The sequence below is a fragment of the Bubalus bubalis genome, chromosome X, assembly GCF_019923935.1.
Source record: "Bubalus bubalis isolate 160015118507 breed Murrah chromosome X, NDDB_SH_1, whole genome shotgun sequence".
Classification (NCBI taxonomy): Eukaryota; Metazoa; Chordata; class Mammalia; order Artiodactyla; family Bovidae; genus Bubalus; species Bubalus bubalis.
Genome location: NC_059181.1, coordinates 60979782 through 60994770, shown reverse-complemented (window position 1 = coordinate 60994770; position 14989 = coordinate 60979782). Strand labels below are relative to the sequence as shown.

The following is a 14989-nucleotide window of genomic DNA, read 5'->3' as shown; positions in this document are numbered from 1 at the left end:
AATCATACACACACACACACACACACACACACACACACACACACACACAACTCAATCTCTCTCTGTGTCTCATTCATATATTCACTCATACACTCACACTTCATTCCCCAAACATCACGACATCATTTTACACCCATTTCTCCATGTGGTTTTTTTTTTTTTTTTTTTTAGTTCTCATTTTTTTCTAAGAAAAAAGCAACAAGAAAATAATTCAGAGTTTATACAAAACATCTTTACATTATTTTTTTCCAAAAAGACTAGTATTTACACAAATGGCAATAGAAACAAAAACAAAAAAACCCTTTTGACTGCCACCTGGAAGGGGCTGGCTGTTCTGCTCCCTCTCCCACCTGGCTCTGGAGTGGGCAGCTGGCCAGGAGGCAGTGTGGAGGTGGATGGTGGAAGGCCCAGCTCCTTCCATGGCCACTCTGGGAGCGCCTGCAAGGCGCTTGCAAGTGGCAGTCTGTTAGCAGCCGTGCTGGCAAGGAGCCGGGGTCAAAGTGCACGGCGTGCTGGCCAAGCCCTGGGCAAGCCTCTTCCTCTTTCCAAGCCCCAGACCAAGACTGGGGGGCTAGTGGGAGCTGGGTTAGGGGGACACCCACCTGTGATAGAGCCCAGAAAAGGAGCAGGCCACCTGGCCTTATACCCGCTTAGTTCTCCACCCTGGGCTTCTGTTTCCCCACCAGGCCAAGGATGCCAAAGGTGAGGGGAGAACAGGGCAGAGGGGAGAGGGGGGAACTCCCAGCTCTGCAGGGCAAATAGCCACCTGGGCACCTCACCCTCCACCCCCCATGAGGTCATCTGCCTGCAGCAGCTCTCCTGTTCCCCAGGCAACAGCCAATTAAGACGTTAATTACCGTGAGAGTGAGGGAGGCAGGAGATGCCCAAGAATCCCACAAGGGAGGGATTTTTTTTTTTTTTTTTTGGTGGAAGGGTGGCAGCCACTACCCCATTGCCAAGATCAGCACTGTAGAAGTAGGGTCAGTAGGGGAGGGTGAGACACCTTGCCCAGTGACACTCTTGTCTTCCCTCATGGGCAAGAACAGCCCTGGCCTGCCTCCCCCCATGCACCCCCCTGCAAAAAAAAATGTCAAGGAGTTTACAAAAGAAGTGCCATCCTATGCTTCCTGGCTGGTCACAACCTGCCCCAGGCCCCTGATACTGGGGTAGGCCAGGCTCAGAAAACCTGGGGAGGGGCTGCCTTTTCCATTTTTCTTAAAAAAAAAAAAAAAAAACAGATGAAAATGAGTTGACAGCTAAAAAATGAACACAAAACATTAAAAACAGTGATGATAGCGGACAAGCAGTCCTGGGAAGGGAGAAAGGGGGCGAAGTGGGGCAGGGCCAGGGGGGCATCTCCCTGCCTGCTGTCCATCAGCGTCCGACCCTGCCCTCCAAGAAGGGGCACCCCCGCAGAGCCCAGAGGCCTGGCCAGAGGGGGAAGGCACAAGAGCATGGGGGCTGGGGGCACAAGCACCCCCCTCCAAAGCCCAGAGGGTGCAGCAAAAGGGGGATTATAAAAGCCAAGAAACTACAAAACTAAATACAAAGGTGGGCACAGCTGGCAAAGGGAGGGGTGTAGGTGAGGAAGGGGAGGTGCAGTCCCGGCTGACTGTCCCTCGGGACTGAGGCTGCTCAGGCCCTCAGACCTTGTAGTAGATGTTCGCTGGGCTCTGGGGCGGCATCTCCTGGACGATGTAGACGGGGTGCCCGTAGTCCCCACTCACCTTCTCATAGTGGGGGCAGTAGTTGTTCTCTGTAGTCCGTAAGGGGATAATGATGTCGCTGGGCTCGGTGCCCGCAGTGCCACTGCCCCCCTTGGGACTGGCCAGGGTGCTGAGTGAGAGGGCGGGCGCCCGCTGCTGTGTGTGCTTGCGGTGCCGCTTGCGCAGCTTCAGTAGCAGGATGGTCAGGAAGATGATGATGAGTAGGAAGATGACGCAGCCAGCGCCCACAGCTGCAAACAACGCCACCTTGGAGTTGAAGAAGCTGTCGGGGTCCCCGCTACTGCCTCCATTCCCACCAGAGCCACTTTTCTCATCCTGGTTCACAGTCTCTGTGGATGGGGGAGGGAGGGGAGAAAGGTCAGCCAGGGGTTGCAGGGATACATGGCAGATGCTGGGCTATGCCCTGCCTTCCTTCAGAGCTAGCGCCTGAACAGGCAGCCAAGCAATGGCTTCTGCCCTCTGAAAACTCCCATACACTCACCATGCTTGCCGTCAGAGTCACCCATGGAACTCCGACCACCGGGGGCCTGCGTGGCCATCTTGATAGTGTTGTCTGCCTCCTTGCTGGGCCGGCTGGTAGTCAGCTGCTCGGGTGTCACAGCATTGGGGTCTGGAGGTGGGGAGAGGGCAAGTAAGCCAGGGAAACTCCGGAAGCACAGGTGCCTTGGTTATGTAGTACCTCCCAGCCAAGAATGGTCCAGATGTTGGACCTCAGATACCCTATCCCTGCTGCCCCCTCTGCCACTACTCTCCACACCCCCACACCCAATCAGGAGCATCTGTTGCAGAAGCCCAGCTGGGGACCCCTTGGCCTGGATGCTCACCTTGCCCAACCTTCATGACGATCTTCATGGTGCGTGTGCGGCACACACCTCCCTCCCGGTTCTCCAGTCCCTCCAGACTCCCATTGGATGTAGCTGCAGCAAGAGGCCAGAGCAGTCAGAGGGAGGAGGGGTCTGCCAGCATTACCTAGAAGCCCTAGAGATGCCTGAGTCCATAAGAATAGAACTGGGAACTTGGGAGTTACAAGCAGTCCCACCCACCTGTGAACCTTTCTACTTCTCTCCCACTAGGAAAAGTCTGGGACCTAGCCCCTCCCACGAAGATGCTGCTCCTCTATCATGACCAGGCCTTGGCCCTTCTTTCTTAATTGAAACTATGTGCGTCTTCCTCACTGGGTAATGTGGCTCAGAGGCCAAGCAATTAGAACTCGCAAGGTGAGGGAGGCTTCTCTACAGACTGGAAAGAATCCTAGATTGGAGGTCAGGAGAACTAGATTGGAGACCCAATCCTCTCTCTCCCTGTGTGATCTAAAGCAAGAAGCCCCTTCACCTCTTGGGGCCTCAGTTTCCCATAAAGAGAAAGGCTGAAGGTCTGCCAATTCTGCCATTCCCAAGATTAGATCTTAGGTGGGCAAAGAAAATAAGAGACAGAGCACCATGGACTGGAGTCCTCTCTCAACTCTTAAGAGCCAGGGCGAGCTGGCAGCAGACCCCATGGTAATTGTTGGGGCCAGAATTCCAATACCAGGCTAGGAGGAGAGCATGTCAATCCTCAAGGGGACTGGATCAGGCTGGGCCTGAAATGTGTGTAGTCTCCTTGTACTACTCAGAAGCTCCCACCACTACAGGACAAGACAGAAACACACGGTGGGTAGGGACTCACAGGTAATATAGTAATCATGGTGCTTCTTGAACTCCAGGCCCATGTAGTTGGGGCTGAACTCCTGGAACTTGATGGTGAAGCGGATTTCCTGCTCTGGCCTATTGCATGTGACTAGCACATTGGGGTCAAGCACAGTGCTACAGGCCGCTGCCTGCTCAGGCCGCACCAGATACAGCTTGTAGTACTCATAGGGCCGCCCAGCTTCTGCTCGGGGGCAGATGATGTCCAGCTTGTCTCCAATCTTTGGGTAAATCACCAGCCCCTTCCCACTCAGGAACCTGCCCAAAAAGAAAGAGAGATGGTTAGCCTCAGGGTTGGGGGTCTCCGGCCATTCCCAGAACCAGGAGAGCAGACAGTGAGGACCAGGCTAGGCCCATTGGGTGGAGATGGAGAGGACAGACATTCTGTTCCTTCAACCTTATGCTGTGGGTGGGGAAAGAGAACCACACTGCCAACAGGGCGTGGAAGGGGTGGCCCATGGGCAAGGCTGCCAGCCTTTGACTGTTCGGCAGGGTAGGGCACTACCTAGCTGGGAGAGCCCTTTGTCCTAATGTGGTATTTCCGCAGGGGGCTGACGTGGCAGATGGGCTGGGCACCAAGGTGTCGGGTTTGGGCTGCCTGGAGGTGGTGGCCCTGTCCTCCTCTCACCCCCAACACACTCACATTCCTTCATAGCCACTGCTACCAGCTCCTCAGCACACACACATGTGTATGCACTTATGTGCACAGAACACAAAAACACACACAGAACAAGCCCACACATGCCCTAGAAACCACCCCCGCAGCTCCCAGTCAACGGCTGGGGGTGCACAACCTATCTAAGACCCATGTCTTCTCCCCAGTTCGTGCTAATCTTGGGCATGATAAGGAGATAGGAACAGACCTTGCCTAGAGCCAAGGGATAATGGGCACAGTCTCCAGCCAGGTAAAGCTCCACACAGCTCTCTCCACTCCCCACTCCAACTGTCTGGCATCCTACCAGGACTTATCCCACCCCCATAATGCCAGAGCCCAAATGCCCAAATCTGACCAGTCTCACTGCTATGAAGAATAGAGAAAGGGGAGAAGAGGCCCAAGCAAGAATGACAAATCATATAGGACAGGGCCCCAAGAACCTTGCTCACCCGCCTTTTATTGACCATACACACACACACACACACTGACTCTGCTCCCAATCCTGAGAGAAAATGGATAAATGCCTCCTGAGCCAGATCCATCTTCTGATCCAGAAGGCCAGGCACTGGGAAATAGCAAGGGGATGGCAGCTGCCTGGGGCCACTGATTCATATCATCCTGTCCTTGCCTAAGCACACACTAAGTTCTCTCAGCCATTTCTGAGCCTGGGAAATGTAGGAGAAAGAAGACATGCTTTGGAATCAGACACACAGTGGCCCTTACAAGCTCTGCGACCTTGCATGAGCTGCCTGATCTCCCTAAGCTTCTGTGTCCTCACTTATAAACTGGGAGTGGTAAGAGTCCCACCTCTAAGGATGGTGGAGGGGAGACATGATGGCATGTACAGAGCACACAGTTGGCACTCAACCATTTGACTCCTGCTTAGAAATAGTCTGGTCTGCCAAGAGGCAGGAAACCAGACACTAACACCAAGGACCTATGAGCCCAGTCTTGTTTCTTGGGTGGGAAAGAGGAAAAGATGATACAGCTCCATCCATAAGGACTTTACTGTCTCGTGTGGGTCGGAAAAATAAATGGCTCATGTGGCAGCAATGGACAGCACCCGGCTATCTGGAGGCTATATGCAAGGATGGTGGCTCAAAAGGCAAGGGCTGGAAGCAGAGAGAGGAAGGAGACAGCTCATCTGACAGGATAGTCAGAAATGGTCCTATAGATCGCTTCTTGGCCTTTTGGCTAGGATGAAGTGTAGAAATGGTCCCACAGAAAGAGTAGGATGAAAGCAGGTCCCAGGGGAGGAATAAGAAGTCAACACTCAGCAATAATAGACAGCACTGGCTGGGACACAAAATCTAGGCCAGGGATTGTACCAGTGATGGGTAGAGAAGAGCAGAAGAGGTGGAACAGTTCAGCTGGGGTCAGACTGAAAGGCAAGGGTTACAACAATCAGTGTGGGTTTCATCCAGTTGGGGACAGACTCTCCAGCAGGAAGGGCAATGAAGAGCTGAAAGTAGTGCTTCAACGGAATGAAGTTGATAGTGGAAAAACATGGTTCCACTCCCCAAGGACCCATTCCACAGCAGGGACTACACGGGAGCTCAGTATCAGGGGAGGGAAATGAGATCCAAGGAGGTAAAGGAACTAGACCAAGCAGATGAAGTAGATGAAGAACAGCAGCCCTCTCTCCATGTCCAGGGAGGCTCCACTAAGCTGGAATCTGCCATCCTGCTGTGCAGGAGGGTAAAAGTCACAACGAGAAGGTCTCCCCACTTAGTACCTGGCTTTACCAAACTCCAGAGGGCCAGCAAGGAAGCAGGCATGGGATGGAGGCCCACACAAACATTTGAGAGAAAACACCTCCAACTCCATACACCACAAAAAGCCAAGAAGTTTCACCAAAGCCTTCATAATTCCCAAGGCATTTTTCACTTTATAATCCTCATACTGGTTCCAGCCAGGCAGTAGGATTAGACAACTTCTAACAACTAGAAGGAACCTTTGAGAGCCACTGAGTCCAAGCTCTTCATGTGAGGGAATGAGCAACCAGATGAATGTTCCTATTGAGGGGTGCTCAAAGCCAAGCCAGGGAGCCTAAACTCACCCAGGATGTTATCCCCCAGAGGTCTAAGAGTACCTGAAACATTGGCTGAATCCTTGTGCAGCTTCTCCTCCACAAGACCCTACCTGGAGATGACAGCAGGTAGACAGAGAGCACGCATAGGGGTACAGGCCAGCTCTCTTTTCTAACCACTTGGCTCACCTTACCCATCAGGGAGTTTTGTCAACTCTGAGCAGTCTCCCATCACCACTTGGGTTCTGCAGCCCTGGAACCTAGACACAACCAAGGAAACAGATGTCTACATAGGGGGTGGGGGAATGGGAAAGAGAGAGGACTATTGCCCCCAGTACCCCTCAGACTCTCATCAACCTCAGCGAACAGGATTCATAAATATGCATGAGTTTATTTGCATAGCAGCTGGCAGAGGGAAACTCACCTTCCTCTAAAATGCAGAATGGAGCGGAGCCTGATGAGACCTGCCTTCCCTGACCCTGGTGCACCATGATGGTGCCTTCTCAGCCTCTTTCTTCCCCACCACTGAAAAAAGTGCGTCTGGGCCTGTGAGAAGCCCCAGAAAGTGGCGAGGGGCCATGAGGGATGGGTATGCAGCCTGTGAGAGTGAAGCCTGAGGTCAGGTAATACACTAGTCATCCTCTACAGCAGGGACCCTGCAGGTCTCCCTTTATATCCACCAGGAGTAGGGGCTGAGAGGAAGAGGATGAGAGTGCCTAGTTAAACTGTTTACCCCCCAGTTTTCAAAAACTAGCACTCCCTTCATCATCAAACCAAGCTTTTCTGTCTGGGGCCACCCCCAGACAAAGCCCTTTTCTGGAAAATAAGGGGATTGACATGGCCCAGCAGGAAGCCTGCAGCAGGTCACCATGGTAACCCCTGAGGCCTTCCCTCCTTAGCCTCTGATAGCCCCTGGGACCCCAGAGAGCCACCCCAGGGAGTAGAAGGACTTTCGGGAGGTGGCCTGAGCATTCAGGCTCCTATCTGTGGCCTGCCTCTTCCCCTCCACCTTAACCCAAGTCTCTTCCCCAGGCTGCCTACTGAGCTTAAAGAATTCTAGAAGGGGAGCAGCCTGAGGGTCTGGTGCAGTAGCCAGTACTGGTCAGAGGCCAACTACCCCCCTGCTTCTTTGTCCAGCTAAGCCCCTATTCACCCAAAAACCAACAATCGACAGCAGGGAAAGTTTTGGATCTGTGGGGGTTGTGTCTAGAAACCTGCCCACATTCCACCAGCTCTACATTTCTGTCCCTCTCACCCTTCCCTCAGGCCCTAGGAACTTGTGGTCAGAGACTGCCCAAAAGGACAAGTCCGGTCCTAGGCCACGCCACCACAGGTTTGGTAGAAGACTCTAGCCACAGCTTTGATTTAGTGACTTCGGCACCCCCAAGGGTGGCAGGACCAGTGGAGGACAGACCCCAAGCCAGAGCTCAAGTCTACACTCATTCCAGCAAGGGTGGAGAGTCCCCAAATTAAAGGCTCCTCTTTCACTCCCCCAGCTCCACCCAGCCCCCGAGGCAGCAGGAGCAGGCCTGGCGTGTCCCAGCAGTGCCCGCCCAGGCGTGGGTGGGCAGGAACAGCAGCTGGGTCCTGGCACACACACAGTGCTGTCAGAGGCAGGGAAGCCAGGACAGCCCCAGAGGAAGCCACCCCTCACACACACACCTACACTAAACCATGCCTCCCCTCTGCCCCACCTGGCCAACACTAGGGCCCACTGGAGGCTCAACAGCCCCTTCCTTGTTGTCTGCTTTCTGTGGAGTCCCTAAAAGGCAGGGAGACTCCTGGCCCAGAGAGGAACCAAGGGGGCTGTTTAGAGCTCAGGAGGAAGTGTACCAGGCATGGAGCTAGCTGCTTGCGCAGGTGCGGCCTGGGGTCCACGTGAGGCATTATGTCTGCTCTGCACGTCTCGCGTGTCCGGGCCTTGTATCTAGATCATCCCGAGCAGCCTGCCCTCAGATGGTGGCCTAGGAAAGTCAAATGAGGAAGCTGGAGCTCTGCTCATCCCACGTGGGCAGGGCCTGAGTCACAAGGACAGATGCACATACACCTGTGAAGTGAGAGGGGAAGCCGGCGGCTAGACCAGCGCCTCTTCCCAAACCCTGTCTCTCCCATATCCCAAGGCAGCAGGATGGTGTGGAAAGAACAGCACAAGGCGGCTCTCCCCGCTAGGAGCTGACTGACTTGAAACAAGTCACTTTCCTTTTCTGGGCAAATGCCTCCTCATCTGCAAAACAGGGGCAATTCTAACTTCCCAGGGCTGTTGGGAACATCCAATGAGCTCACAAATGAAGATGCTTTGGAAGTAGCAAGGTACTGCCCAACTGTTAGCACACCAAATACCATTTAGAAGAAGCTGAAGAAGCTTACTACACTCCTGGCTGCAGCGCCCCTACCCAAAATGACTACCATGAAAATCCACCCAGGAGGGGCTGCCACAGAGCCCAGGGCCATTAACCCCCAATATGGCTGGTGAGCATCCCCCTACTTCAGCTCCCCTAATAATCATAGGGTGGATCCTCCCCCTAAACCTACTGTTCCCATGGCAACCAGCAGCCTCCTGGCTGGCCTACCCGCTCCATAACCCCAATACCAAAAAACAGTGATGCACAGTAGTATCCAGGGCCCACCCATCCCCACCCACCACAGTTGCTGAGGCAGTGGAGAGCCTGAGAGGAGAAAGGGAACCCTAGATTCAGCTCCTGGCCCAGCCTCACCAGGCCCTTCTTGCCCTGGACTGAATGCCTGGGGTTGGGGGAGGGAGGGAGGGGAACAGGGAACTTTAGGAGCTGCTGGGTTCCCATCGCTTTCAGGCCCCCACCTGTGGCCAATCAGCCACAGAGTAAGAGGTCAGGTCCCTAGCCGCCCCGGAAAGGGGGCCCCCTGAGCTGGCCTCCCCAGGACTGTGAGCTGGAACAGCTGTGAGGGGGCTGGGACCAACACTTTGGCTTACAGCAGGCAAGCCTGGGTTGGGGTCTGCAGCTGCCCCCACCCATGCTGGATGGAGTCAAGGGTCCTGGATGCCAAGCTGAAACCCCCACCCCCACCCCTTGCAGGGAAGGTGTAATATGATCTCAGGCACATTCCCACTCCCTGGAGGTGGGGGAACCTGAGTGGGGGGCAGGAAAGGGTCAGAACAGGACTGAGAGACTGAACTGCAGCAGCTGGACTTGGCTGAGGACTCAAGTATGAGGCCTGCCGGCTGCCCCAAGCTCTCAGGGGAGGAGGCTGGAGGAGGGGGCTGCCCTGGGACCTTCCATCACAGCCCCCCACCCCCACCGATCCAAGCACGCTCACGCACTCTGGTTCCTCCCAACCTCTAGTGGGCCCAGACCCATCTTCTCACACTGCACTCACTGGGCAAATCTGACAAGAGGGGCCAAGGAGACAGATGCTCTTGCCACCAGAGACTATCACCCTGGAAGGCCCCAGCACCAATTGGGGTAAGATGCTGAGAGTCTGGAGTCAGCCCTTCCAGCTCCCTTCTTCTGGTCAGAGCTGGGGCTCCCTGTACCCTGGAACCTGGAAACATACCCCCAGCCCCACCACTTCTTTATTTTGATTTTTTTCCCAAGGAGGAAGCAATTAAGCAGGGTTTATAGGCACTGGGAGATTTTTTTGGGGGGAGGGGGTTGCCAGCTCCTGACAGGACTGAGGAGAGAAACCAAAAGCCGGGAGGAAGAGGGGAGGGAAGAGAGAAAATGAGCCTGTGAGGGAGAGCACGGGCATGTGCGAGAAACAAAAGGACTTGAGAAAAAGAGGCAGAGAGTGACTAAGAGTGAGAGGGAGTGTGAGAAAGAGGGAGAGCCGGGCAAGTCGAGCTGGAGAGGGGAGGTGAACGCGGCTCACACAGGGTGTAAGAGGGCGAACCAACAAGGGCCTGAGAGGGAGAAGTCAGGCATGAGGCAAAGAGGGAGACACGGACAGAAAGAGACTGTTGATTTGAAAGACTGTGGGAGCTCAAGGCTTGGGCGCGGTGGCAGAGGCAGCCCCCAGAGCTCAGAGTGAAGCTGAGGGCAGTGCCTTCCTCTTGTCCTCCTGCACCCCGCCTCCGCAACCCGTGCCAACACACACAGACAGGCTGCATTCCAGACCCCGGAGTATAGACGGAACATGGATTGGGGGGCCATAGGGGCACCAGGATCAGTCCCCCACTGTTCCTAGAATCTGCTCAATTATAGGATGGAATTCGTGCAGGTCCTACTGAGGCCCCAGCCACCACCCCCACCACCCCCAGGATGCCTGCCCTCAGCCTGAAGTGGATCTGGGAGGGGGGCAGACCTCAAAAATCTGTAAACTGGTCCAGAGCACTCAAGGCTCAAAACACAAAAAGGGTGAAGCTCAGGGAGATCTTGTTTCTCCCAGTTCCCACCCCCCGCACTCTGCAGGAGGGCTTCCTTCCAGCTGTGGAGCAGCCTGCTATCTCTGGTTAGAGACCCGAGAGAGCAATTAGGTCACTCCCATGAGCCCCTGTGATGGGCTACCCCAGGCGGATTTCAGCTCTCCACACTCAAGAGACAGCATTTCCAGCCTCCACCTTCACAGGAGAGAACTGGGAGCTTCACAACCTTTCTCCTTGGGCTGAGCAGCCCCAGGGCCCAAGACCATTTTGAGTCCCTGCTGTTAGCAGAGCACTGTGTCCAGTTTGGCTTCTGAGTTAAGAAGAAATTCTTGTCAATCCCTTTCCTTGTACCCTGACCCTGGTTTAGACATCCCACTAACCAATAAATAGGACCGTACCTTAACTCAAAGAGAAGAGAACTAAAGAAGCTGCCCTCTTCCACTCCAGGGCTGAGAGATGCACTGCCCCTGGAACCTAAGAGGCCAAGACAGGCAGGAGCTCGAGAAGTTAGCGGGAGCCCAGGAGAGTGGACAGAAAGAGATTCCAGATATAGGAATCATACCGATAGGGCAGGCCTAGGGCCCCCAGTTTCCCACTAAGTGAGGTGTCCGCACACTGCTGGGCCCTCCAGAAAACAGGAAGGAAAAGCAATTTTGACCCTGGGTTCCAACCTAAGTCCTGGATGCCAAAAGAGAAAAAGGTCCAGAGGTCACTGCACAACCCAGCGACTCCCCACTAACAGCCCAGAAACCATTGAGCCACCGCCCTGAAAGGTGTGTGGTTGGGGTTGCGGGGGGGGGGGGGGGGGGGGAGGTTGGGCGAGGATTGTGAAGGGGAAGGAGAATAGAGAAAAGAAAGGATCTCCTCTACATAACTGCCTCCCCAACCCCTTTGGAAAAGCTAAGCACAACTCCCCAGTCTGAGGGACGGGGAAGATGGGGAGGAGCAATGGGACCAGCCTGGGCAGGAATCTTTCATTTGCCACCCACCTCCCTCGCCAGCTCGGCCGCCACACTCCACCCCGGCCAGCCCTGGAAGCTCTGCTGTCGGCTCCATTGGACCCCCGACGGGCGATGGATCGAACCCACCCCCCCTCCAACAAAACCCCTTTCCCACTCCGCCTCTCTCCACCCGCCGCCTTTGTGAGCCTGGGAGCGGCGCCCGCCCTTCCATGGCCCCAGCAGGGAGAAAGGTGGCGGGGGGGTGGGCGCGAGGGCTGGAAAAGGCAGCAAAACGAAAAGCTAGGGAGGCGAATTGGGAAGAAAGAAATGAAAATGGGAGAAGCCCGAATCAGGATACAGGCACTGCCACCCACCCCAAGCGCGAAGTCCCGCGCTGCGGTCCCTTCACTGCTTAAACAAACGGGGAACCCGTGTTCTGGCCTCTTCCCTTGCCCAGGTCAAGCTCGCCCCCACTCCCCTACTCCGCCAGCGGCTCTCCGCGAAAACCGCCACGTTCCCAGGGGCCCTAAAGGGGGCTGCTTTCTCTCCCCTACCCAGCTCTCCGGTGCGCTCTAGAGCGCTCCGACTCCCAGCTCTGCCCGGCGCGACAATCTCGACTTGATTTGGGACGTGCGGAGGAGAGAGCCGAGAAGCCGAGGGGTCACAATCCAGCCAAGTGCCCCCACCCAACCCCGCCGCACCCTTCCCCGCCCGTCCGCAGGGAAACACACTCGAAAAAGCCAGAGACAAAATAGGGCGCCGCTCCTCCTCTGAACACCTTCCCACAGGCGCTCGGGGGCGCGCGGCCTCACCCCGAAGAAGTGCCTCCCACCCTCAGGGACCAGAAGAGATAAGTTACTCACTTGGGGTTGAGAGAGCTCCAGGACACGGGCTCCAGATTCTTGGCCAGCGGAGTGGCGAGCCGGCATAGCGCCAACACGACCATCGCGACAAGCCACTTGCCGAGCCAACGCTGGCCAGGACGGGCCATCTTCCCGGGGGCAGACTGCACTTCGGGATCCCCTGGCACCTCCTCAGCAAAGCTGGCCTCGCCTTCCCGTGCCGCGCTGCGCTCCGAACCTCTCAGGCGCCCATCCTCCGCAGCCACCGGCCTTGAAGTGCTCCCCTCCCGCCGGCTTTGGTGTCGCTCTTCTCCGCCCCGCCGGCCAGGAGGACTCACTGGGCAGCCGCCCGCAACTCCGGCATGAGCTGCGGCCTCGGAGGGCTCGCTCGCCTGGCCTCTCTGCCACACGAAGCGCGACGGGGGCTCTGCCCCCCACCGGAGGATCCGCTCCGATTCCACTCGGCTCCCCGAGACTGTTTGGGACTGCGTGCCCTCTCCCCGACGGGGTCTCCCCGCTGGGGACTTGGTGGCCGCCCCGACGCCTCAACCGTCCTGGAATCGGCACCCCTGGGAAGAAGTGGGAGTCTCCCCACCACACAAGCTCGGTCCGGGTGCTCCCGACCGGGCCGTCCTTGCACGGGCTCCGTTCCTCCAGGCCACACTGGAACTCCGGGCTGGGCGCCCCCCGACAGCTTCGACTTCAGCGCGGGCCCCGCTTAGTGTATTTAGAAGAGCGGGGAGACGCTGCCGAGCAAGCCAGTCCCATCAGTTTGCGCCTCTGAAGCCTAGGCGTTTGGCCTGGCAGCCCAGTCGCCGAGTCCTAGCTTCCCGGCGACTGCGCCCGAGGGTCTGCGTTCAGTGCGAGGCTCACACACCTCCCACTGCTGTCCAGCACGCATAGACTCCCTCCGCTGCCGCTGAGCTGTCTACTCCCCTGCTCAGGCGTACGCAAGGCCAACCCTACTCGTTTTAGCCAATAGCAAGCTCCGTTACGGGGTCCTTGCCCCGCACCACGCCCCTAGAAGAGGAAGGGGGCGGGGTTTCGGGAACTCTTAAGGACGCCGCACTCTCGATGGCACCAATCTGAGTGTGCGGCTCGTGCGGTTAGGGATGGGTCCCGCCTAGTCCTGTTCTCAGAGCGCTCTGCCCGTGGGAAGTTGGCGTTCCTCTCGAGTTGTTGGCCTGCTCTGCTCCCTGCGCGCCTGTTCAACACTCCGGCCCACTGCCCTGGGCCAGACAGGTCCTGTCACGAGTATCCCGGGAAAGTACTGCCATTCTTGTTACACACGCGAGCCCTGAGGTTTTTGCTCCATGCCCACCACTGTGGCAAAGATAACTTGTTTACTGCCTGTCCCTTCTCTCGCAGGACTCTGGTAGGCTTTCTTCCTTTCACCTTCGCAGTGCAGTGTCCACTTGCACACGGACCCGGAGTCCTGAACAGACAAATGGATATCGGTGGGTGGTGGAATCTCAGAGGGGTCAAGGCGGGGAAAGAGGAGGGTGGGGGAGAATTTCTTCGCCCCTGGGGACTAGGCCTTGGAAATCTCAACTTTGCAGAAGAGCCTTGTGGGACACCAGGGGCCCAGATTTCGAGTCTTGTCCTGTCTGAAGGTATGGGCAAGGCCCCGAGATAGGCCAGAGGGAATGAGAGGGCACCTCGATAAAGAATGACGCAAAGAGGAAAGGTTATAGGGCAGAAGCACCTTTAGAAAATGCAAAAGCAGATGCCCTGGCCCTAGCACACCAGACTCCAGCGCCTCCCGGCCTCGCCATCTGGGTCTTTGTCTCCCAGCCCTGGCCTGTTCTCCCCGCCCCTCCTCGCCTCTTTGCTTATAACTTTGGCTCAATCCCATAGCTCAGACCCTCCAGGTCCGACCCACTCTCCCTGTCGGACCTCAACAGATGTACCCACATGCTAATGTCTCCCTCTACTGGACTTTTATAACACTACCGGCTCCTGGGACCGACTGAGAGTACCCACTCCAACAGGAGCGTGGCACACACGAGCCTGGCACACGTGCTCGAGCACAAGACCCAGGACAGGGGTAGTGGCCTTGGCTAGAACCGCGGTCCCCTATGGGGAGGAAGACAGAGCACTAGGAGGAAGATCTGAGTTTGGAGTTGGCTCAGGGATTGCCGAGGACTTAAAGTCTCTTTGCTGCTGCTTTATGGAGATAATTAGAGACATTTCCGAAGTGCTCTGCCATTTACACAGTTTCCTGTCCTTCTCTCACTTAAAGAGGAGGCTGAGTTACTGACTTTCTCATTGGATCCTCTGATGACCTCTTTGATTCATAAAGTGGACCTATATTTGGGGGAAACAGAGAGGGAAGTGGGTTATTCTCACTTCCAGGAGAGGAAGTGGGTTACTCTCACTTTCAGGAACAGGGCCTAGAGGATGAGGAGGATATGGGTAGAAATAGAAGAGGAGGAGCTGTTTAGGGTCTCTCACCTCCCAGCTGGATTCCTTATTAGGGTGTGAGCAAGGAAAGATAAGAACAAGGTGCAGAGACACACCAATAGACCAAGTTGGAGACTAGGATTGTCCAAAGGGCATAGAAGGACAGCAAATTGTGAGGATGGAAAACAACCTGCCACTTACTGAGTGCCTACTATGTTCCAGGAACCATGGTAGAGGCATTTCCCTTCACAACCCTTTGAGATGAGTTCCATGATCCCTATTTTACGTAAGAGGGAAAACTAAGGCTCAAGGGGAAGTGACTCATTTGAGGTCATGGAGCTGATTGACGGTAGAAGCAGAATGTGGCC

General features: G+C 55.9%; 1 protein-coding gene across 1 annotated transcript; it reads right to left on the bottom strand.

Moving 5' to 3' along the window:
• Positions 1–205: 205 nt before the first annotated feature.
• On the bottom strand, positions 206–13156 carry EFNB1 (ephrin B1). Its single transcript, XM_006056627.4, has 5 exons — positions 12240–13156; positions 3393–3670; positions 2552–2644; positions 2209–2337; positions 206–2056 (listed from the first exon to the last, which is right to left on the bottom strand). Exons 1-5 carry the CDS (start codon positions 12365–12367, stop codon positions 1644–1646), a joined length of 1041 nt encoding a protein of 346 aa, XP_006056689.1. The 5' UTR covers positions 12368–13156; the 3' UTR covers positions 206–1643.
• Between the last annotated feature and the right edge of the window lie 1833 nt (positions 13157–14989).